We start from the raw sequence: 25,386 nt of genomic DNA on the forward strand, positions 1-25,386 counted from the left end.
AGACCTTGAAGCAGCTGACAAGCCGAGCTGAGTGATTCCACCTGCTCTTGGTGTGAGCAAGAAGCGTCTTGGCTGCCCTCCATGTGAGAGAGGGCCTGGGAGATCTGGAGGCCAGAAGTGAGACCAGACCAGGAAGATCCATCTGAAATGATGTTGGTTCTTGAAAGAGAGAACCTCTATGACTGTAAAAATCCCCTTGAGGGATTTAGAAATGCCTGCCTATGTAAACCGCCTTGTATAAAGTCAGAGGAGTAATCCAATGACCAGGAAGGCGGTATATAAATACCGAGTTATTATTTATTATTATTATAGTCTGCCAAGACTTTAGAAAAGAAAGTTGTTTTGCTTTCCCACAGAAAGCTGTGAAAATGAAAGCAGATACTGAGAACACTACACTTGGAGCTGCTAGACTAACTCAACAGGCACCCAAAACTTCCTTTTGCAAAGCCTTTGTGAACAAAGAGGCAAGTCATGAGCACAACAGGGTGATATGAGTAGGGTTTGCTGCTATCCGTGGTTTACAGCATCCATGGAGTAAAAGCTTATATTGAAACGCCACTGCTGCCCTTTCATGAAGCAGGCCAAGGCAATGGATTGGTGGTGGCAGGACCCAGCTCCACTGTTCCTTCTCCTGCTTGCTGGATTCATGAAGAGGGAACAGGTGCTCTAGCTCATCACTCTCTTCTTCTCCATACCCCCTTTTCCCTTTCTGAATTTAGAGTACAAGAGATGTAGTAAAGACGATGGTTGGTACACGGCCCAAGAAGCAGGAGTGGCATTTGGTTTGCCCCCTCAAGTGCTGGAGGGAACCATCTGAACCATCTTCCTAATCAGAACTGTCTCTCGATCAGCTAAGACTTTTAAAACTGTGAATTGGAGTAAATTATGCGGACAGAAATTAGTTAACTTTGCCCACCAGAACGGCCAATAGTTCTGCAGGAAATGGCATTCTTTGATTTTGGATAATGCACCCATCATCTCAGAAGAGGCAATGCTCATCATCCCTTTCCCAGCTGCAGCTTTACCAAGGACTTATACTTTTAAAATAATTTTTAAAAGGAAAAAAAATCTGGTCTAAAAGGTGTTCCTATTTACGATCTTGCCTTTCCCCTGAATAAATGAAGCACTCAAGCTGACTAATTGGTTTAGGTTAGCGGTTCCCAAGGGAACCACCTAAGTGCTTGTGGGAGCAGGGGGAGTGCAGTGACACGATCCCCAGGATCATGCTGCTGCAGGGGAAAAAGGGGGGGGGGGGTTCCTGGCTTACCTGAAGCCAGTGACAGGGTCCAGGAGGTGCGGGGAGCCCTGCACACACCGCTGCAGGGCTCCCCAATCCTGGAAAATAATAAATCACACAATTATAAGTCCCTGTTTGGTGATCAGAAAACAGAAGTGGCTTCTGATAACGTTTTTCAGTGTTTGGGGAGCCCTGTGGCAATGTCTGTGGGGCACCCTGCACCCCCAAGACCCTGTTGCTGGCTTCAGGTAAGCCGGGAACCCTCCCTTTCCCCAGCAGCATCAAGATCCAGGGGACTGAGTGGCTGAAATCCCTTGCCCCCTAAGGGGCCAAACCGAAGTTCTTCCCTGGCTGGTGGGTTGTGACCCACTAGTTTGGGAGCCACTCGGCTAGGTTATTAACCCTTTAAATGTCCGCCTTCACTGTATTCTGGGGCTCCCTTCCAAGCAGTGTCTGACGCACCTGCCGGGTGTCTGCCTTCCTAACTATGCAGAATGCTGGGCTGCTGTATCTGTTCTTCTACATGCTAGCAAAGGGAACAGCCTTCTGCTTCAGCTGCATGGGTCACGGCAGAAGAGAAGGGGAGAGGCACCCACCTTGGCCTTGGCTCTGGAGGCTTTGCGTTTACTGGCTCGGGCCTGGGCTGCCCCGACCTTTGGAGAGGGAGCAGTGGTGCAGGCAACCCAAGATGGATGCAGGAAGAAATTAGAGAAATGAAACCAGCAGGCATTGTAAAACAAATGAGAGTGAAAACAGCAGCACAGAAGGAATGGGGTGGGTGGGGGGAAATCTGGGTCTCCAGAAGAGGTATAGTCCAATGGGGGGAAGAGGAGTCGAGCTGAGCACCGCCCCACAAGCATTGTCCTGCTGATCCCAGAGCCCCCAGTGGTGCTTCCCAGCGTTGCAGCGACCTCAGAGACAAAAGGGAAGCCGCTGCCCGGTTTCCTTCAAGGGCCCAAAGGGGTCCACTTCAACCACCCATCCAGCACCCTGCCACAGCTTTGCGTAGTTCATTGGTAACGTTCTGCATGCAGAGCAACTCTACCATGGTTAAGTTAATGGTGACTTAATGCTTAGTAAGGATGTAACATGCTCTCCTGGTGCCCAGAGCACCAACACAAAGTGGCATCAATACTATGGAAGGGAGGGGGGGAGAAATCACAATGATATCCTGCATCTTCTTTAACTAAATGTTACAGGGAAGCGGCAGAGAAGCGATGGTGTGTTCATTACACAGTTCATGCCACACGTGCACCTAACTTTCACTGCTTCTTGGGGGGAGGGTTAGGTAGCCATCTCCCACTGAACACCAACTAGTGTCCCCGCAGCGAGAGATTTGTCTTTTAAAATTTATCACAGGGTGCCTAGATATTTTAGGTGCTTCCCAAACATGAAGACAATGAGCTTGGGTCCTGAGTGATCTGAGAACCAAGGAGGGGGCAAAGCTGTGGGTTGTGGGGGGGGGTGAAGAGGGGACAGTAGAGAAGATACAGAGATGAGAGAGGGCAGGCTGAGAAGAGGACAGACAGGTGGTGGCGCAGGTGTAATGAGGAACAGGCCACCCAGTGCCAGGAGCTGCCAGTGGCATCCTCTGCTACGTACGTCATCCTCCGTGTCCCCTCCTTGCATCGTTCCTACGATCCGCTTGTTTGGTCTCCCTGGCACAGAGAAAGAGAATACGTGATTGTAGCTACGGGTGCACCACAGAGGCACCAAACCCCAGCAGCTCTTCTGAAACATGTCACTGTTCAGTGCACTGGCTCTTGCCGCTCCAAATGCACATCTTTGTGCGATCAAAGTATTGTGATTAAAAACAGGTATATATACCGCTTTTCCACAAAAAAAAGAGTTCAAAGTGGTTTACGTAGCACAGGGGCGCTCACACTTTTTTGGCTCGAGAGCTACTTTGAAACCCAGCAAGGCCCGGAGATCTACCAGAGTTTTTTTTACAATGTTTGCGCCATCATAACATATAACATTTATGTGTACAATGTATGTTGGTGTACCTTGAGCCCCACTGAGTATAACAGGACTTACTCCTGAGTAGACCTGCCTAGGATTAGGCTGTGAGGCTGCAATCCTAGCCACACTTACCTGGGAGTAAGCCCCATTGAGTACAATAGGCCTTACTCCCTGCGTTTCCTCCCAGAGGCACCTGAAGGGGGGGGGTTGGCACTCCGCGATCTACTCATTTTGCCTCACAATCTACCGGTAGATCGCGATCCACCTATTGAGCACCCCTGACGTAGCAGATAAATACATACAAAGTTCCCTGCCCCCAAAGGATTTAGGAGCTTAAGGAGAGATACCAGCAAAGAGCCCCTTGGAAAAGATGCTCTGCTGGGGTGAAGAGGGACTGTTGCTCTCCCCCTGCTAAACATCAGGAAGCCACCACTTTGAGAGACGCCTCTTTGCCCAGTTAGCAGGCAGGATAACTGCAGAACCAGCTTCTCTTTGCTTACCGCTGCCTTTCCTTGGACAGCACAGGCTTCAATCAGTCTACTGGCTTAAGGGATCTGTTGGTTCTCCTTTTAGGACTGCTTTCTCTGCGACAAAAGTCATTGCCCCCTTGCCAGGAAGAGCAGATTACCATTTCTTGAGCCCAAGCTATTGAAAGAAACAAGATGCTGAAGGCAGCCAGAGAAAGCAGCCCAGACCTTCCTGTGGATTAGCACATTCCCTGGACAGGTTTTTTAGACTTGAGAAGGCATCGCCAAGCGGACATTGGGCAGGGGGAGCTGTGTCTGACCTTTGGCGGCACTAAGATGTCCTGTGAAGGTGCTACTGAGCCAGAGTTTAGGTGCTGAGGAGTCTTTTGGTGCTCCCCTCAGCTAATAAGATACGGGGTAATCCTGTGTTCTTAGAACCAGGAACTGCTGTGATCACATAGGAAGGATGCAGGGATTCAGTTTAAGAGGCAAATGCAATGCCCTGGCAAAGAGTGTGTGATGCCCCCCACCCCACCCATGGCTGACCTCTTTGCAGTGAGCCATGGTAACTGCTACCACCACTGGAGTAGACTCACCCCTGAGTGACTATCCCCCAGACAGGCAGCTGAGAAGAGCCTCTCTCTCTCTCTCTCTTTCTCTGCAGCTTTCATAATCTCACCAGCTCTTTTCTCCAATTCCAATAATACAGCATTAAAAAAATAGAATGTTATGATCTTGAGAGGACAAACCCTGCAACTCAAAGCCACCTAGCAGCACTGTGACCTTGAGAGGTGGAGACCCAAGGAGACTCACACTACCTGGGAGGGGCACACTGTCCCCTCATCTTCTTGCTATGTGACCTGCAAAAGCAAGTAGCTGGGCTTTGGCTCGAGCAAGACAGAAAAACAAAGAACTGAACTATCTTGATGCACAATGTCCTTCACCTCTACACACATGTTCAGGTTTCCAATGCAGAATCTGGAGCATGCCAGCCTTTCTCAGAGGTATGAAGAAACTGCAGCTATGTGGCAACTCTGGACATGAGCTCAGAAGGAAATGGAGAAAGGAAGCAGGCCAGGTGCCCAAGCTTCTCTCACTCCCTTCACAGCCCCATGGAATCTGTCAAAGCTTCTCCTCTAATTGCACAATGGATAACGAATGTGTGGCCTACAGGGCTCACTGCCAAATTAATTTAATTGAGTGGAGGTGAAGAAATTGGATATTAAGAGAGATCATCATCGCTGCTGCGGTCCCTTAACTTGGTCCTCCGTTCATTTTCTCCCCCAGTGCGGTTCACAACTGGGCATATGCAAACATATTTGATTGTGTATATACGTATTTTCACTCTTAACGATACATTGGTTTTTTTTCTTGTTTTTGTTAAAGTTGCTCTTCTAACCACCATCCCACATGCCCATGTAATTCAGGCCTCTGCTGAGTGAGGACCAGTTGCCCTTATTCAAGGAGAGCTCAGCACTGCCTTCACAGAGGCAGAAAGGATGTCAGAGGCCATATCCAGGCAGCTGCAAGTTTGGGAGAATGGGGCACAACACATCTATCACATCTATCAAGTTTGGGAGAATGGGGCACAACACAACACATCTAGGTACAGCTGATCCCTGAATCTAGCATGCCACCAGCATGCCATTTCTTGGTAATTGTGAAAATTCACATAGCTATAAAATTTCACACAATGAACACAGGCTGCTAAAAATGGGCGTTTTTGCACTACACCACAGGACAAATAAGCACCCCAAATTTCATAAAAATCTAAGGAGGTCAGTTGGAAACAGTTGGATGGTTTGACATGGGAATGACCCAGGATGCTTTCTCTGAGCAAAGGCCAACAATTCATTTGGCTTTCCATGCAAGGCTCAGTTTTATCATACCACAGCATGGCAGTTTCCATTCACCTTACAGAATGTTAAGCCAAATCTCAATAGTTCTTCCACCCTTCTACACGTGTGCAAGACTCTCAGGATGCCCACACACTTCGGTGGAGTTGGCAACCTTCAGTCTTGAGAGACTCTGGTATCGCGCTCTGAATGGTGGTTCTGGAACAGTGTCTAGTGTGGCTGAAAAGGCCAATTCGGGAGTGACAATCCCTTCCACACCGGGAGCAAGTGCAGTCTGTCCCTGTTCTGTCTCCCTGGCTATGGGCCTTCCTTCTTTGCCTCAGACTGTTGGCCAAGAGTCTCTTCAAACTGGGAAAGGCCATGCTGCACAGCCTGCCTGCAAGCGGGCCGCTCAGAGGCCAGGGTTTCCCACCTGTTCAGGGTTCACCTGTTCAGGGTTTCCCACACACTTCAGCATCTCAAGAATCTATATTTTCATTAACACGTACCCACACATGTCCACACACACAGCAGTTCTTCCCATGTCAGAAGCCAGCAGTTCTCTGGCTGGGCTTCTGTGAGTATCTGTGTGGCACCGCACAAGGCAATTTCCTAATTGCTGTGCCAAGCAATCGGGTGAAAATGACAAAAGGGAGGCAAGAGTACCTTGCATCAGCATCTCCATGGCCGTGTGTTGCTTGATGAGGTGCCTGTCTTCCATTTCACTGTCGGAGCCCTCATCCTCATGGATCTCTATGTCTGAATCATCGTTGCCTGAATAAGAACATCCAGAGGCATTCATGAGTATCGTTGCAAAAAGGCTCAGGCTGTCAGCCTTGTCACTCTGTTTCAGTCCAGGGACAGGAGCTGGGAACAACCTCAAACTCCACCCTGCTACATGAGACCTGCCGTGAAGAGTCCAGCAAATGATGTGGTGGATCAGCGAGCAGCCTCAAGGGTTCCTTCTCCATCGGGGCATGCTGGCTACTGTGACATTCTTCCCCTTGACTCCTTCAAGCCCACTTGGAAGGGGAGAGAGGACAGAGAGTGGGGTGGAAACAGCATGTACTGGATTTGGAAAGGCAGAGGTTAGTGAGAGAGTGAGGCAAGGCAGAGCACAGGGGGGCAATCATGCAGGTGGACAAGGTGGATATAGTGGGAGACTGAATATAGGGGAGCAGCCCCCCCCCAAAGCCAAAGTCTCTAGTAGGATTTTCCTACTCTAGACCACTCTGCTCCCTGCTACTGTTCAGACTGTGTCAGTCTGAGCCTGAAAACAAAATGGCTGCAGCAGCACTGCCACAACCCACTTGTGACTGGGCCATGACCCGCTTATGGTTCCAATCCACCTGCTGAAGCCCTTTGCTGTAAACAATACAGGGTCAGATGGAGCAATGCTCTAAGTAGAAGCCACTTCCTGTGGTGCGATATGCTAATGTAACCACTTAGCATCAAAGTCTGTTTACCTGAATCACCAAAACGCTTCCCTGGGTTTATCTGGTGCTGTACCAATTTTCTTACACCATCTCCCTCCCCATGTCTTTTGTTTTGTTATTTTGTCTTTTTGTTTTGTTATTAACTATTTAACTTTCCTACTTTTTTTTTTTCAAAGAAAACAAACTTCTTTCTACAGCAGTGCTTCTCAAACGTACCTCCATCGCAATGCCTTGGCAGCCAGAAGGAAGTAGCAATGACCCAACGACACAATGGTATGATGATGTCATTGCCACTTTTAGGTTGAAAAACCAGATGTGACCCTACAAGAGGTTCAGGGTGGATAGGAGGGCCTTTTCAAGTGCGAAAACCGTGTGAAGCAGCTCTGCCCACCAAACCAAGCCTCCCACTGCTGTTTGTAGGGTCACAATGCGGTCTCACTGCCAGGCAGAAGGCATCCCACAACGCCCTGGTGAGTGCCTTCTAGGAAGAATGGTCTTCACACTGCAGAGCAGAGTTTCCTAAAGTATGTATTGTGGTGCCTTGGGGAACCTCTGCTCTACAGTGTGAAGATGATCCCTCCCAGATAAACATCTCCATAGCTTTAGAAAAGAGGTGGCCAACTTAGGTTGCCACAAGACAGGGCAGATCTCTGTGGCCTAAATTCTTGAGGTTGGGCCCCTCCTATAACCACAGTCTCTAGCCCCAACATGAACCACACCAAACACATCTTTCCCCTAGTGCAGCACTTTTCAAATTGTGGGTCAGGACCCACTAGGTGGGTCGTGAGCCAATTTCAGGTGGGTTCCCATTCATTTCAGCGGGTATTTTATGTTTAATATATTGATGCTACCATGGTATATGACTGCATTTGGGAAAATGTTACAGATTTGTACTTTTAATAGGCTACTATGTATATGCTTTTAACAAGGATAGTCAATGGAGCTTACTCCTGGGTAGGTGTGGAGAGAATTGCAGCATTTGGGATGCTTGGAGAATTTTTAAAAAACAGATCAGCAACTGCTTGGAATGGTTAGGAGGGTTCTTCTTCATTTTAAACTTAAACTTACTGTAAACTTTTAATTTACTTCGGGCCCAATCCTATCCAATTTTCCAGCGCCGATACAGCCATGCCAACAGGGCAGATGCTGCATCCTGCCATTGGGGAACAATCGTGGAAGCCTCCTCAATGTAAGGGAATGCTTATTCCCTTACCTAGGGGCTACACTGCAGCTGCTGGAAAGTTGGATAGGACTGGGCCCTTAATTTAATTTGATTTTTGTCATGTGGGCGGGATGCTAAAAAAGTTTTCCTACTTCGACGATGCAACTTCCGGCCATGACATCACTTCCAAGTTAATGGCATCACTTCTGGTGGGTCCAGACAGTCATTCTAAAAATGTGGGGGATGTCTAAATGTCTAAAAAGTTTGAGAACCACTGCCCTAGCACACATGCACTTGCCCCATGGCGGTCTTCAGCCCTACGCAATTGCACCCAGCCTGTGTTCTCTGTCTGGTGCTTCCCTTTCTATCACATTCTCCCCCCCCCCCTAGAGCATTGTACTGCACAGTTCATTCAAGCAAAGAGAAAACAAGCTGGTATCAGACATGCAGTTAACGTGGCCCAAGTCAGAACTTGTGCTATATCTTAAAACGAGACAAATGGAAGCAAGTAAGGGATTTTCAAAAAATAAATAAAAAGAAGGCAGCATCCAGATGCCAGCAGATTCTGCCGCTCTCCTTCCAAATTGAATTGGTTTTTAATTATCTGGGTCATAAAGGTCCTTTTGCTTTCCTGTGTTAACAATGTCTCAAGTGTTTTGTGCTGCTGAAGAGGAGGACAACATTCAGCTAAGCGTCCAGCAATAGCTTGACAGCAGCTGGGGAAGAAAAATCAATGTCTGTGGAATTAACACACTCCCCCCCCCCCCGTTGGTGGTGGAGGAACTGTGATATGAGCTGCTTTCTGCTCAAAGTTTAAAAAAAACCTCTGTTGGAACCATGTCACTGAGTCAAGTACAGATAGTTCTGGCTTCCACATTGCATGAAGGATATAACACTGCTAGAAGAGGTGCCCAAAATGGCAGCTACGTTGATTAGAGGGCTGGAGCATCTTTCTAATGACAAAAGGCTATAATAATGGCAATTGAGGGGAAAGAAACATGTTTGAGACATATAAAAGTATGCGCGGTGTTGGGAAGACACACACATTTTTCTCCACTTCTCACAATGCTAGAGATGGAGACCATCCAACAAAGATTTTGGAAAGAAAGCAAATAGTTCCCTTCCCTGGCAGGTCTAGAAGGAGGTGAGTGGAGGTGGTAAAGGAGACAATTTTGACTGAGGAAACAGATAATTCCCACCCCCATCTCTGCTGCCCTAATTCAACCCTTCCCCAACTGTTCTCAAATAAGAAAAAGAAGCCCAGTGATCTAATCACAAATCTCCCGGAAAACGTCTGTGTTGGCCCTTAGGTGCAGCCTTTGAACACAACGAAGGAATTCACAAACACTGCTGCCTTCTGTTGTCGACATCACGGACACTCCGCAGTCCACAAAATAAGAGACTTGCATTTTCACACAAATGGGAGTCCGGAGCTGATCCCCCTTTTGCTCGCACGGATCCAATTCAAAATAGCAAGAATGTCGGGAGAGGCAAAGGGGTCTCACACTATCCCTTTTCCAGAATCCAAAAAGATGGGCTGTGCCTTTAGGAGGGCAAGCCAAAAGAATGTGGAATCACACAGCAAGCTTTCAAATCTGATAAGATTTACATGTACATCAGGGTACATGGTAAGCAAAGGGGGGAGCAGGGCCATGTTTTATATCCCCCAACCGTCTACATTTTGTAAAAGCAAAAGACAGCGCCCTAGGAGGCTTTCATGCAGAAGTGACTCATCCTCTGAAGGGCAAGAGACAGTTTCAAGATACAAACAGCTTAGCCAAAAGGAAACCAAAAAACGCACCCTCCTACCCCTCCACTCCCGTCTGTAAAAATAAAGTCTACACATTTGTGGTCACTTGAGAACTGGCTTAGCGGAGCTGAGTCAACACAGAACATTCCCTCTTCCTAGCAAGGTCTTTGCTGGCAGGAGACAAGCCAAGAGGGATAAAATCAGTGAGTTTACTGTCAAACCAATTGGTACAAACTCTCTCAGTCACCCACCTTGGACATCTTTGGCCCCGTTCCTTACTCCAGCACCTGTGGCTCAGTTTGGCAGAGCAAAAGGGGTCTCTTGGGGAGGAACAAGCTCCCGAGCTGCCAGGATCACCTGTGCAGACTCCACTATGGTTCTGCTCTTCTATCTGCTGGCACAAAAGGTTGTCCAGCCAAGAATCTGCCACTGCTATAATCCCTTCCTCTGGCCAGAAGTCCAGGCTTTGATGTGGTGGCTTCACCAGACACCTGTGCCCAATTTTAACAGCAAAGCATCTCTCCCTTTTGCTCACAAATTGCTTTTCATTAGACATGCGGGGGGGGGGGGGGCTTTTGCTCCCCTGCCACTGATGGCTAGAATTACCAAGAGGTAAAAGCATTAGCCAGACAAGGCTTCCCACCCCCTGCTGGGGCAGTTTCAAGTGCTGCAGTTTCCAGGAAATAAAAATACCCGTGAAAGTCCCCACTCCTAAATCAATGAAGGGGCTATTGGGAAGCTCAAGTCTCTTCAGGGTTCAACCAATCCCAGTTTTAAAAAGTAGAAGTATTGTTCCATTTGGGGTTTATATTTTAGTGTTTTTATTGCAAGCTGCCCGAGGGGGAAAAGACTATGAACAAAAAAGCCAACAGGCAATAACTGAAAGCAGTTAGAAAGCAAGGCAGCTCATTGAGAGAGGAGTACCAGGTTCAGACCCTAGGTAGGATTGGGGGGGGGGGGAGAGACACTGCCTGAAGCTCTGGAGAAATGCTGCCATTCAGAGTCAGACAATACTGGACTAGATTGACCAAGGCTGTGACTCAGCTGGTAGCAGTTTCCTATATTCACAATTATTCATTCAGGTTCTCATCGGTATGCGTTTTACACTGGCTTCATTTTAACAGTCAGTGTTATTTCTTTACAGAAAAGTTATGCGAATTCAGCTTTCTTTCCATATACAGTATAGAGCACCAGGAGCCAAACCCTGTCCCGTGACAAACGTCTTCCCCACGCAGTGGGGCACTGACCGTTCTGTGCCGCGGTTGCTTATCTTGGCAGCCGATCACTCCAGAAAGTTGCACCGGGCAGCTGCTTCCGCCTGAAAATCTGGGTGCATAGCCTGCTGGGGTGATGGGTGGCTGAAGCAGCTGCCCGGTGTGACCCGCTGCAAAGATAAGTGGCTGTGGCATGGAATGGTAAGCGCCTAGCATGTGTGCAATGGCCTCTACTGTACTCCTTACGACTGCTCAGACTAGGGTTTACTGGGAACACAAAAGCTTTTGCTGCTACCACTCTAGGCCAGGAAGGACCATCTTCTGAGAAGCCTCTCACCCTGTGGGACTCCTCCCTAAAATCCAAGGCATCCCAATTAGAACCATAGGAGAAGTTTGGTACACATGCCAACCCACCCTCTTTCCAGCGAACTGAGACCAGGCACAAAATCAGTAAAAGATAAAAGAAGTTTGCAGAAGGGTGGCAAGAAATCAGCAATGGATGAGCTCCAAAAACATGACTGAGGGTTGACAAATGTAATTGGCTTATCTGATTCAAAGTCACCCAACCACCTGGGCAACTGCACCCGTCTCCTGACTGGTCAAGTGAGCCAAGCTGAACAGCTGATTGGCATCTTCCTCCCCAGCAGGAAGGCAGGCTTAGAGCTATTACTCTAGGTGGGGAAGCCACATGAAAAGACCGAGAACCCAAAGACCTTGAATCCCCTTCCCTTAGGAATGGCCAACTGGGTAACAGGGCAATAACGCAGGTGAGGGGAATTGCTACAATGTCAACAGGGCAAGCCCTGTTTGTCTACCTGGTAAGAGCTGGTCGCCACCCTAAATAGCCATGGCATAGGAAGTGCTAGTCAAACTGCATTGGGACTCATAGCTGCCAATGCATGAAACAAGCTAACAAACCAGGCTCACTTGCACTCTTCAGCAAGCGTTTCTCCTCCTCCTTCAGCTTGCTCTGCATCAAACGCAGGGTGTTCTCTGTTTCCTGCAGGGAAAGGGAAAAGCCAGCAGCATCAGAACATCATGCGGCGAAGGAGGGGAACAAGACATAAGCATATTTGTTGCTAAGGTTAGGATCAAGGGCATCACAGCCAGCTTCGTTCCACCAACGGGGGGGAGACACAAACACATGGAATTCTTTGTTTCAAACAAATCAAATCTCTGCTGTTCAGAACCGTAGCAAACTTTTGAATCTGTCTGTACTTCCATTTTACTCCTGTTCTGCCTGAAAGCTGCCTCATAAGGATCAGGAACTTGCACAGTCTTTTATCAGCAACCCATTAAAGGGAACATGCAAAAATTAAGGAACGGGAAATCTCAGCGGGAAGACATAAATGGGTTGATTTAAGTGACGTGAATGGGAATTTTACTATAGACGTGAAGTGAAGGAGGACTCAAAGTGAAGGAGGACTCTACTATAGAAGTGAAGGAGGACTCGAAGGAACCATAAAGGATCAAGGGCAGCCTACAAGGGTATTGCATTGCCCACTTCACACAAAGACACCCTAGACTCAAGGCTGTGTGTAATGTTAGCCCCAAACTTTAAAGTACCATTTGGTCTAAGCTTAACTAGCGAATGGGATGTTATTCTGGATTAATGAGGAAGATAAAAGGTGCAATCTTGTGAAATGAGAGGTGGGCGAAAGAGGGCAAACCTATTACTGAAAATGCTGAAGCTGCTCATTAGTTACACAGCAGAGAGATGGAAGTAACATTTTGGCCTCAAGTTTGCTTGAATGCAGTATCTCACAGTTGGAGTCTAACCAATCAAAAGACCCTGGTGGGTGCTCTCTGTGCAGCCCACACCCCCTTTGCCAAGAGGCAAAGAGCCCACGATGACCACCTCTCTCGACATGTTGACACTGTCTGGGCTGCACACAGATTCAAGGCCAGGGATGTGATTTCAGAAATGGGGGAGGGGGAACAGCATTTTGGGAGTAAGTGAAAGACAAAAGTGACAGCCTATGATGAAGTACTTTTAAACCTCCTTTCCCCCTCTGCACTTCTTATACATGTCAGATTTTGGTTTGTGTGTGTTGTGTTTTGTTTTTTTTAAGCAAAACGACCAACTACTCAGACAATTATTGCTTCCAAGTGAAAGGCAACAGCCATAGTGGTAATAATCTTTCAGACTCAAGTGAGTGCTGTAATTGCTTTGTGCAACGGATGTGACAGAACAAATCAAAGAGCAAATTCTCAGGGCCCAGGCATTTGGAAATTTGTACACAGCACTTCTGGGGGAAAACACACACACACACACACACACACACACACACACACACACACAGAGACAACCATCTGCAAAGGATTTATACGCTGAATCCAAGGCCAAGAGAAAAATAGCAGCAGATCCTTCAAAGGTCAGTTTCACTACTGCTATCCTCGCAGGTGGGGGACTGAAGGAGATGGTGAAGCATCTGCATTGTGTTCCACCCAAGGAGAAAGGGTGCTTGAGAGGGAATCAAATCAGAAATGTTTTTCTGTAAGACAGTCATGCAATGGTTGGAACCTTCAGTCTCAAAAGACTATGGTATAAGCCTGCAGCACCCGGTATTCCCAGGCGGTCTCCCATCCAAGTACTAACCAGCCCTGACCCTGCTTAGCTTCTGAGATCAGACAAGATCGGGAATGTGCAGGGTCACAGTTGCTGCTCTGTTTACTACAGTCATGCAAGATACGTTTGTAATGCTCTGATCTCCTTGAGGAATATAAATGGCATGAATGAAACAACAAATAAGTATTTCAGCATGCCCACCAACGACGGCAGCAATACACTTCTGAAAAAGCAAACGTTTTCCCTGGTTGAGCTGGGTATAACTCAAAACACAACTATTTCCTCAGCTCTCTCTCCTGCTCTTATTGGCACAACAGATGCCCCACGCTGGATATCGCAGCGGAAAGAGCCTGTGGTGACAAGGTGTCAGAGACTGCGCTTAAGAACTCCCTCCACCACAGTGAAAATGTCATTTTATTTCCACTGCCACCCTTACTAATTAATGAGTCTCCATATGGCTAAAATATCACCTCGTCGTTGTTAGGCTGAGCAAAAAAAGTCACACACACGCTTCCCCCCCCTTCTGAAGTATGTTGGAGGAATAAATCATTGAACTGAAAACAGTAAAAAGGAACATTCAGGAGCAGAAATTCTGGAAGCCACAAAGCTGAATTTGTATGACAGTCTGAGCAGCGATTTCCTGAAGAGGCAAAAGGCCCCCACAGCCAGAGGCCCCTCTGTAAGGGTCGTTGCAGGCATCAGGCAGTTGGCACTCAGCACAGAAGCCTTTCAAGGCACAATGCCACATGCCCAGTGGCACTCCTGCTGAAGCCATGACAGCCTCCGCTGTTCAGCCATGCTGCTGAGTGCCTGTACCAAGTCTCAACCTAAACCTTCCATCAATCATGAAATCCTGCTGTTTCTGCAGCCAGAGCAATCCCTAAAATGGAGCACACTGGCACGAAACTGAGAGCTGGTATAGTGTGGAGGCTAAAAGACTGAGCTGCCAAGCAGGACTTTCCTGGTTTGAATTGGCCCTTGCCATGAACTCACCAAGTGACCACAGGCAAGCCGTTCCTCAGCCTCAGTCTTCCCAAGCTGCAATATGGGGATAAGACTGCTTACTTACCTTGCAGGCTTATTGCAAGGATGGCATCAAGACAAGTCATCCTGAAGCTCTTGGCACACTCAGAAAGTGCTATACAAAGGCCAAGTGCTATTAGGAAGCCCTTCACATTAGACAGTCTGATTTCTTGGTTTGAGTTTTTGAGAGTCTTACTGAGTGTCAGAAAACACGGAAAAAATCCACGAGCATTTTTTAAAGTAACACTGAATGACCATCATTTATTTATATTTCAAGGGTTCAGAGTGCTTAATATTTGGCACTATACAAACTATAGTGATTTGTAAGTATGCAGAGCACTTCATATCTTGAAGAAACCAAGGTAACAATAACCCTGTAAGGCAAGTATTATTGGATCTCCATGTTGCCGATAGAGGGCATGGCTCACTTAACAAGGCTACCTTGTGAGTTCACGGCAGGGGTGAGCTTCAAAGCAAGAAAGCCCTGATTCGGAGCTCAGCCTATGCTAGATCATCTAGCATATGCTAGAGAATATGCCACACTATGCTAGATTTTCATGGGTTATGTTGGGAATCCTTAAAGAGGGACAGTAAATGAAGCCAGTATTGGTAGCCCAATTTTGCAGAAGGGGAGAAGAGGAAAGTTGAAAAATCACACACGACAGGAAGCACATCATTAGCATTTCCATTAAATTTGAGATCTTTACTCAATAGCACAGGATGTCTAGGTTGGGGGGGGGGGAATCCAGATTAGCTGTTTGTTGCCCCTACTGTCCTGATCCAGACTGGAGCTCCCACACATACCATTCGCACCCCATAAGGAAAGATGCTCTTGGAATCCATGTGGGGAGAACCTAAGAAGAGCCCTGCCGGATCAGGCCAAAGGCCTATCTAGCCCAGCTTCCTGTATCTCACAGTGGCCCACCAGATGCCTCAGAGAGCAGACAAGACAATAAGAGACCTGCATCCTGGTGCCCTCCCTTGCATCTGGCATTCTGATGAGAGAGTTGATCTGGAAAGAGATCCTGTCCCACCACTGTACTCTCTCTCTCTCTCTCTCTCCCTTAGCTGTTGCACAACACCAGTTCCAAATGTTGTCCAAAGCTGCTCCATTCTGAGTGGAAACATTACATCAGCCCGTTAAGCAGGACTGACAGGAGCTTCGGCCATGCCCAGGTCTATTTGTTATTTGGGTCCTGACAAGCCAATAGACACCACGGCCTTGTCAGGGCATAAGAGAAGTTGCTCCTGCCCAAGGAGAGGAGGTGGCAGTCACAAATAATTTAGCAATCCTTCAAGAGAGAATATTTATGACCACATTTTCATATCTCCAGTTCTAATGCTAGATTCACGAGGCAGAGGAAGAGGATGGAGATTTCGGAAGGCGTTGGAGAGGTTATGTGAAAAGATACAGGAAGCTGTTGCTGTTTCACCTTGGAGTTGTTCTCTATCACAGAAGATTCCTAAGAGAAATCTCTGTATGCTAAAAGAGGCGACTTTCTGCCTTATTGTACTAAGAGTACAATATTGTACTTCCAACCTTTTAAAATTCAGCCCCCTACTTGTGCTCAGTGGTGTAGCTAGAGGGGGTGCAAAGCACTAAGTTTTGCAGGGAGCCTCACCACATTTGCCTCCATTTTGCTCCCACTGCCTGGAATGGCTCTGAAGGGGAGGGAGAGGGGCTGCTTGCATGCCACGGTGAGGCTCCCTGCAAAACTTAGTGCTTTGCACTCCCTCTAGCTATGCCACTGCATGTGCTCATCTTCCACCTGTACAGTACTCCCCAACCCAGAACCAACCACCTGCTGCCTAGGTAAGAATGTGGAGATGCTCTTCTGTAATCATACACAAGAAACTTGCCGTGAACCGGGGCACAGAACCAACTGCTAAGGACAGAAAAGGAGCAGACTCTTCTTTCACTCAGGTGTAGACACAGTGAAGTTGCATACAGTGAGATCTCACTGCAACAAAATATTGAACTCTCCTTCCAAATTAGGTTGGGATCATGGGGGCAGCAGGTAACCCACAAATATGAAGCAAAGGGGTGTCTGTCAGAGAGGAGCACTCAATACACCAGTTCTTGGGATGGAAGGGTGAGGAAGGTTCCATCAGTGCCAGTCTATTCTCCCTCCCCAGATCCTATGCTCTTCTGCACACCCCTATTCAAGATGTCTGTCAGGAGGGCCTGCCCCACAGTATATGAATGTAGGTTCAACACGCAGGGTGGAATTCTCTCCCTAGTCTGCTGTTGTGACCAAATAGGCTTCCAGGAGGGTAAAGGAACTGATGCCAAGATAACAATGCCACTGAATTCCAAAGCCACTGAATTCCACCGGTTCAGAAAGGGACTTGAAAACCACCCCAAATTAGTAAGAGACGCTCCAGGGGTAAACAAGAGGGATAGATTTCCTAAAAATGTGTCACTACTGAGGCAGCAGGGTGGAAAATTGAATTGTTTCAATCAAACACTGTGCAGTCTGGGGGGCTAGATGGTTGAATACATCCCACAACCTGAAAGGAGGTGTTGGATGTGATTGAAACCATAGCCTGTGACGACTCCTGGAGGACAACTGCTCAATACTGTTATGAAGCATTATCCGCTGCACAACAAACTGTAAAAGATCAAGTCCAACTTGTTATAACAGCTTCCACTTTAAATCATCCAAGCCCTCATTTTTCCAAGCCGCTGAAGTGGGACTCTTTCCCCCACATTTACTAATTTCTATCTTCTCAAGTGAAGCCCTTGGGGCATTTGGGATGGATCACCCATCCCACTGGGCAGTCACCAGCCCACAGCCATCTTTCTTACCAGGACATTTTTGACAAATGCCTGAGCCGCTTGCCTCTTGATCTTTCACTCAAGCCTGGTCTTAGCATCGGGGTTTCTGCCTGTTGCTTTATCTGATGCCTTTACTGCTTCATATATCATGCCTTTCTAGTACTCTGTTTCCTTATTATTTCTTATGTCATTCTGTACGTTATATAAGTCTTCCTGGAGCAATTTTGTGAAAGGCGGGGTAAAGATGCCCACAGTCTGCCACAAAAAAAGCAGATCTTTCAGAAAACAAGGGCGGCTGTCTCAATAGCTGCACTGTCATTGGCAGGCAAGGTAACAGCTTCCTGTCCAAGCTGGTCCCCTGAGCACAGAAACCGGCCTTCAACTGGGACAGCCCGCTAGTCCACTTAGCTGTTGTACTATCTGTGTCACGGGAAGGTTGCAGTTTCTCTCTCAGAACCTGGTCACACATTATGACATAGCATGTTTAACCCACTCCTCTGCCAAGGAGCTCTGGGTGGCAAGCATTCTTCTACCACCCCTAATTTTATTGCCACAACCACCCTGCAAAGTAGTCTTGGCCGAAAAAGAACAGCTTGCCTAAGATCACTCAGTAATATGCTTTGTGGCTTCCTGGGGATTTGAACCTGGGTCTCCCAGGCCTGCTTGGACACTCTAACCACTAAAACACACTGGCTTTTAATGTTCCACTCCTCCTATGAAAAGTATCAGAAATAAGAGTGCTGAAAGTGCTGAAAGCTTCCCAGAAACAGGCCAAGAGAGCCACTGATCAGCATAGGGACATCTGTAGCTGCCTCCTGGTGAGACAGACCAATGGTCCATCTCATTCAGCATTGTCTACACTAACTGGCAGTAGCTCTCCAGGGTTTCAGGAAGGGTTTTTCCCCACTTCTACCTAGAAGATGCTGCTACGGCAGGCCCTCTACCTCACCAAAAGGCACGGTGAAGCAGCCCACTTCAGGCAGCAGATCTGAGGGTACTGCTAAAATGGCAGCAGACTTACTGAATTATTATTGATTTGAGTGACTGAAAGTTGAATGCAAGTTCTCATTCTATTTTCCTCCAATGCAACGTCTCTGTCTGGATGCAAACTGCTACTAAAATTGCAGCCTGAAAGGTGTAGCCAGGTGGAGGACTGTGAGTAAGAGGAAGGATGACCCAATGCCAGACATCAAGGTTGATGCCATTGTCACTCCCAAGGCAACCGAAAGAGGAAGGAGAACCAGAGGACAAATCAACTCTCTGGGGGCATTAATCCCCTCTCTACATACCCTCAGCTCCTGGACCACACTTGCATCACTGCAGTTCAATCAATGGGAACTTCCAGGTCCAATAGTGTACTCCTGCTGGATGTCTTGGTTGGCAACCTTCAGTCTCGAAAGACTATGGTATAAGCCTACAGCACCCGGTATTCCCAAGCGGTCTCCCATCCAAGTACTAACCAGGTCTGACCCTGCTTAGCTTCCGAGATCAGACGAGATCAGGCATTTGCAGGGTAACAGTTGCTGCCTTTACAGTTTTAGGACAAGCACAGCAAACAGGAAAGAAGAGAAGAATCCCAAGAAGCCCCACACCCACACTTGCAGGGCCTTGACCTCTTTCTGCTCCAGCAACACACAAATGCTTCTTCAGCAGAGAGCGTTAATTTAAGATTATGGAAAGTAAGGAACTTGACAGAGAAAGAAGCAATACGCAAATACTGGCCTAAGGAGAACCGTAAATCCAAAAAGAACACTAAGCTAGAGTGAATTATGTTACAAGAGGGCCACAAAGGACCACAGTGAACTACCACTCAAACAATAAGTACCCTTTTCAAAGGCCCACTCTTTGGAAAAAAAAATACGATCAACCAGAGACCTCTCCAATTAAGTCAACCCTGTTCCCATCATAACAGAGATCCCCACAATGGCTTTTTCTATTTATTTGCTTACTTCTCTCTCTGGACCTGGGAAAAGGATGCATTGTAATGAGTTAATAAAGACTTGTTTGTTATTGTGATGGATTACATTTCTGTTGCATTCATTTACCGGGTCTGTTGGTCGGATGTGCGCAGCATGTACACAAACGCGCTCACAAGTCCATGGTGTAAAAACTGGGATCAGCCTGCTGTTGTCTGAAAAAGTCTATCCGCCAAATTAAAGCTGATGGGGAAGTTACTTCCACTGCTGGGACTACTCTATAAAGGAGCCTTCCCCAACACAGGAAGCCAGAACTGTGCTCTTGCGTATCAGAGGTAACACCTGGGATGATATGTCAGAAACTGGATCAAAGGAGGAAAGGAGCACTTTGGCTGTAGTCTGTGGACACAGTTTGCAGTGTGATAGACTGCCTTCATTAGTATACACAAAGCATCTGCTTTTGTGGGAGTGAAGGTTCAGAGAAACAGCTACAAACCAGTGTCTAATTCCTCTAATTCAGATTAAACCCAGAGCTTGTTAAAACTGCAAGGAAACTGGCAAAACTGGTAGTTATCAGTGCTTCCAACTACAGATATTAAGGCTTAGGGGGTAAAACAGGAGGCCTGGCTCAGTTGGTAGAGCTGCCGCCTTGTATGCCTGAAGATCTGAGGCTGTCAGTTCGAAACAACCGGAAGTACCCAAGAACTGACGACATGCTGATATACTGATGAGCTGACCCTCGGTGGCAGAGAGGAGTTGCCGTCAAGTGGAGTGTGGGAGGCGAAGGGCCAGAGAGAGGCCAGCCCGGGAAGGAATCCAGTTGGAACGAGGAGTTCTATGAAAGACTAGAACTATTCAATTGTAAAAATCCCTACGGGCATTTAGAACAGCCTCCCTATGTAAACCGCCTTGGATTTAAGTCTAAGGAGAAATCTGACGACCAAAGCAAGGCGGTATATAAATACCTGTATAAATAAATAAAATAAAACAGAGAAGTGGGTTTTTCATTTTCTCCAAAGAAACTGGGAAAAGGGAGGGAAAAGTATTTACCCACTTAATTTCCCCATTTGTTCGTTCTTTCTGGACTTTTACATCTCTGCTCAACTCTAACCATGCATTTCCCTGGGACCACTTCTAGCCATGCCAAGCTGGTCTTTCCACCTGAGCACACCAGCACCAGAAATTAACTCAACACTTGCATGGACCCCATTCTGGCTTGTTTTAATATAATGGAACCTGATCCCATGCAAAAAGACCCTGCGAGCCCTGTCTTTTTGTGGGGCTCAAAATCCTGGACTTGTTGAGGAGGCAACATGGGGTCCCCCTGTGAAAGCAGCTGAAAGCTCCACGTTTTAATGCAACAAGAACAAATGCCTTCTCTCTTTTGAGCTAGCTCCACCTTCTCATGGTGTCAGTACCAGCACTGTTTGCATACAATATCGCTTAGCTTTAACAAAGTCCAAAAGAGGCCACCTTTATCATACCATTAAAAGTCAGGAACAATCAAAAATAACTGGGAGAGCAGCCCAGTCCATTAGCTCCAGTACTTGACTAGGGGCCAGTTGATACGGCAACACCAGAACGCTTCATTAGGAGACCATAATGAGAGAAAAGGATGCTGACTCCATTATGCAACTGGTACTGTTGTATAATGAAGGCTAATTCAGATGCTGATAGACAGTGCACACAAGGTGGTTTCCAAGCCAAGGTTCTACAGGAACAACTTGTACATAAAGAATTTAATTGCGGTATATTATTCTCATTAGAAGTGTGATCTACAAGAGTTAGGGCCCAATCAGGTCGAACTTTCCAGTACCGATGCAGCCACAGCGTAGCCCCAATGTAAGGAAACAAGTGCTCCCTCCATGACACCCCCCCCCCAATGCAGCACACACCACATTGGCATGGTTGAATCAGTGCTGGAAAATTGGTTAAGACCGGGCCCTTTATCACTGCAGGATTGATTGAACAACAAGGAAACCTAAATTCCAGCTCTTCCTACACCCTTACCGTCTGAGAAAGCAACGTTCTGTATTCATCCTAGTATCTGGGAGAGATTCTGGGCTCTTGAAAGACATGTTGGGAAGGACTCACGTGTATGGTCCCTCCAAGAAGAGCCCTGCTGGATCAGACTCAAGACCCATCTAGACCAGTGCCCATTTCCCACAGTAGTCCAGCCAGGTGATCTGAGAAGCACACAAGAAAGACCCTCTTCCCGCCTCTGCTCCCCTGTAACTAGTACTCAGAGGCACACTCTGAAGCTGGAAGCAGCACACAGTCACACCCAATTCTCAACATCCTTTCTTATCACCACTACTGGCTACCAGAAATGGTTCCCCCAACAATGACTGGCTCTTGCAGTGGGGACCCTGACCCAGCAGTGCAAACAGCTGGGCATTCTCTCCCCTCTCCAGAGGCAAGGAGACTGTGGTGTTCACTGGGAGCTTTTCCCAGATTACTTGATGAGAACTTCAGTTAAGGTAGACAAGCTTCCTTGAAAGGCCGAGCTGTCCATCACTACAGTTGAAAGCGAATGTTGGATGTTTCTAAGGTGCACTCTCTTGTTGGTGCTGGGCAACAGAAACACAGGAAGCTGTCTTATGACGAGTCAGATGCTTGGTCTATCTAGCTCTAGTCTGTGGGGTATAGTGGCTAACAGTGCAATCCTATACATGCCTATTCAGAAACCCCACTGAGTTCAATGAGGCTAACTCCCAGGAAAGAGTGCACTGGGCTACAGCCTCAGAGACTGAACTGTGGATCAGGACATGTCAAGTTTTTAAGCGTTCAAAAAAAGGACTATACAGTTAGCCCACTAAAATTAAAGTTTGGGGGGGGGAATTTTTCATCAGACTGGAATTGCCTCTCAGGAGCCCCTGGGAGGTCTTCTGAGGTGCAGGGAGGCTGCATGGAAGACTTCCAGTCGCATCCAGGAGGTTCGGTGAGGCCCTCCAGATGCAAATCGGGACCATGTTAAGACAAATCCATGGGTTCCAAATCTGTGGATAAGGAGGGGCCCACAGCATCAATGTTCAATATTCAAAAGACAAGACAAGGGCTTCTCTCTGGTACCACCGAAGATGCAGAACTTCTAGGAAAGTTTGCTCTACTCCTTCCTTGCTGGCACTTATATGCCAGGCTATGGAGACCCTCTCTTAGGGGTTGCTTGGGTCATCCCAACTGGCTCCTGCTCGGATCTGGAAAATGACTGCTGCTATGACCAATGTGTCTGCCAACTGCAGTTTACAGGCATCTCCTACATTTGGCTAGTTTTCACATGGTGTGGTTTTTGTACTGTGGCTGTTCCCTTTTCAGGGAAACATCTCCCAAGGCAATCAACAACCACAACTTTTTTGTTTTGTTTGTTTTTGAAGCAGCGACGCATCAGCCGTGATAATTGCAAATTGCTTAACTGTCCAGATAAAATTGGGCAAATGGGAAATTAGAGGCAAACAATCCTCACTGGATTTCTTTTGGTTTTTTTTAAATTCCATTTGGCTTTGTATTTATTGTTGCATCTGATGAAGTGAACTGTAGCCCCCAAAAGCTTACGCTGAAATAAACATGTTGCCTTTTCCCTGCAATGCTGTAACCCCTCCGGAAACTACCACATCTGTAGTGTCAGAGGTTTAAATTCTGCACTTAACGTATTTTGGTCCATTTAACAAACATTCCCCAACATTGCTCACAGGTACCTATTACTCTTAGCTGTAGGCAAACAGAACACATTTCACAAATTGTCATATCAAAAAGACATCAGGCAAACATCTATACTGTGATACAAGCATTGGCAAAAGTGGAGGGGAAGGCTGAATGGAATCCAGGCAGCCGGGTACTTATCTATCGTTTCAAGGTAATGTGAAAAGAGGAGAATACGAAACTAACACAAGAGGGGGGAAAATACACATTTTAGGAACATAGGATGTGCAAGTGGAACAGAAAGACAATGAGCAAATAAGCTTCATGAAAAACCCCAACCATTTATCAAGTGCTATTTCCAGACAACAACATACACTATTAAGCTCACATTTCATGCCTTAACACTGTACAAGGAAAGGAGATTCTTGTGCATCTAGGCAATGATTTGCTTGCATGGGCAACTGCTAAGTTGGCAACACTCAAAAAAGCACCTTACAACTCCTATTCACTACTTACTACTACGACAGAATGTGACTCATGCCTGCAGATCTTCACGATTGGAGAGAGCAGTTCCAAGGAACCGTTTGCTGAATGCAGTCCACTCCATGCCGCCAAACCTTTGTTTGGTCTTTAAATCGCTTTTCCAATTAAGAAACTCGATCTAACCAATGACACCAGCTGTGAAGCGTCAGTACAGGACGCAGAGTCACTTAGTCTGCTGAGCATATTGAAGATTTCGGGCCCATTGCTCAGTGATGGTTAGACAGGAATGAGATTGCACCACCTCAAAAATACTCATTTCCCCCAGAGAATGCAGGAAGGAGCCAGTCCTAACATACCCAGAGAGGAACAGTCAGTCACATGGCAGTTCTTATCCCCTTCCCGTGTTATTTAGCCATACAAAATTCTGAAATGTTTGTGAGTTGGAATAAAGAGAAATGTCAACACTTGGAAGTGCATCAAGCACTGATTTGACCATTTGGGAATGAGGGCATCACTAAGGATGGAATGCAATTACCCCCCCACCCCAATTTCTAGTACTATTCTTTGTCAGTTTGGAAATCAAATAGTTGCTACGAAGCAGAAGAACTGTGAGAGGGGAGATGCCCAACGGCTGTGCTAATTTGACGCGAGGTCTGCTTTCTTGCATATGCAGAACACTGGGCATAGCCAAGCAAGCATACTTTAAAAGCTTGCCAACAAGAAAAGCAGAGGCAAAGGGAGGCTACTTTTTTAGGGATGCCTCTGGTTGTAGGACTGGCTACAGGACTCCCACTTTGTCGGCCTTCTAAAATCACAGGGTTCTAATGGAATTCATGGGCTGGCAAGGCCAATCGTTGCAAGAAGCAGGTACTACCCAAGTATCTTGGCTTGAAGAACCAAAAATCATGAGGCCTGTTCCTGGGGATCAGACCAAGGTCCATCTAATAGTTAGCCAGATGTTGCAGGGCTTCAGGGATTTCTTCAGTCCTTGCTCGGTTACTGAACAAGCAAATATTTCATAAGAAGCCTCTGTTAACCCCAGGGGTTGAAAGACACTGGAGGATAAACCGAGTACACAAGGACTGGAATGGCAGAAACATGAGCAGGAGCATGCATGGCAGAAATTAAGACTGAAGAAATGCCTGTATGATCCAAGAACTCCTACTTCAAATCTCTCCTGCTCCATCCGGTGCTGGTCGTCCAGTTGCTGCTCCAGGTATGTAAGGTTACGAAACTTCCCCAGGTAACAGCTATATTGTTTCTGCAGTTCTTCCTCAATCTTCTCATACTCGTCCATAAAGGCTGGGCTGGAGGGGAACACAGGAACGAGGAGAGTGAAAAAAGTCATGCAATGAACTTGAGATGCTGGATTATTTCTTAACTGCCTTGTCCAAGCCCCAGTTTTGGGGGGCCATTGCAAAAGTCTCCCCAGACTTCTAAAACGCTTCTAGATCACTGCCACGAACTTAGTACTTTGAATCAGGCCTCAACCCATATAGAGAACCCCAGTATTCAGGGGTCTCCAGAACAAGGCAGCAGAAGAAACCCAAAAAGGTATAGGTGAGGTGTGATTTGCAGGACTGTGCATAAACCCTTTCCACCAGAAGTAGGGACACAGCATCTCTTCAGTATGAGCTTTTAAGATCTCAAAGAAACAAAATACTAAACCTACAGATGTCACCTTCCATTAACAAGAAGGTGTGCTGGGTTTGTAATTTTTTTTTTTAAGGGGGTTGGTGAGGGCATTGTTTTGAAACACATACACTTAAGTATCAAGTAATGCTCCAAGTAGCAAAATGTTCATTGGGACGACTGGAAAAATGGCTAATTACAGAGTGTGTGTTAGTAGGTGACGGACAAAGACATGGCTGCAGCCCTCCTTGGACAACACTCTCCCTCAGGTTCAGTTCAGGT

The 25,386-nt window shown here is 47.0% G+C and overlaps 1 protein-coding gene and 1 pseudogene across 4 annotated transcripts in view; both read right to left on the minus strand.

Annotated features, from left to right (window-relative positions):
* Positions 1-25,386, minus strand: part of CLUAP1 (clusterin associated protein 1) — a 58,425-nt gene that overhangs the window by 1,478 nt on the left and 31,561 nt on the right. Inside the window, exons 8-12 of one of the 4 annotated variants that reach the window (XM_066640712.1) lie at positions 24,638-24,779; positions 11,991-12,063; positions 6,168-6,275; positions 2,840-2,895; positions 1,834-1,890 (exon numbers count right to left, since the gene is read on the minus strand). In XM_066640712.1, coding sequence (XP_066496809.1) covers positions 1,834-1,890; positions 2,840-2,895; positions 6,168-6,275; positions 11,991-12,063; positions 24,638-24,779 — 436 coding nt within the window. Of the gene's footprint in view, positions 1-1,833; positions 1,891-2,839; positions 2,896-6,167; positions 6,276-11,981; positions 12,064-24,637; positions 24,780-25,386 lie in introns of all 4 variants that reach the window. The other 3 variants (XM_066640711.1, XM_066640714.1, XM_066640713.1) reach the window with 3 other exon arrangements.
* LOC136633755 (5S ribosomal RNA) lies at positions 18,846-18,962 on the minus strand (annotated as a pseudogene).

Source organism: Tiliqua scincoides, chromosome 13 (assembly GCF_035046505.1).
Source record: "Tiliqua scincoides isolate rTilSci1 chromosome 13, rTilSci1.hap2, whole genome shotgun sequence".
Classification (NCBI taxonomy): Eukaryota; Metazoa; Chordata; class Lepidosauria; order Squamata; family Scincidae; genus Tiliqua; species Tiliqua scincoides.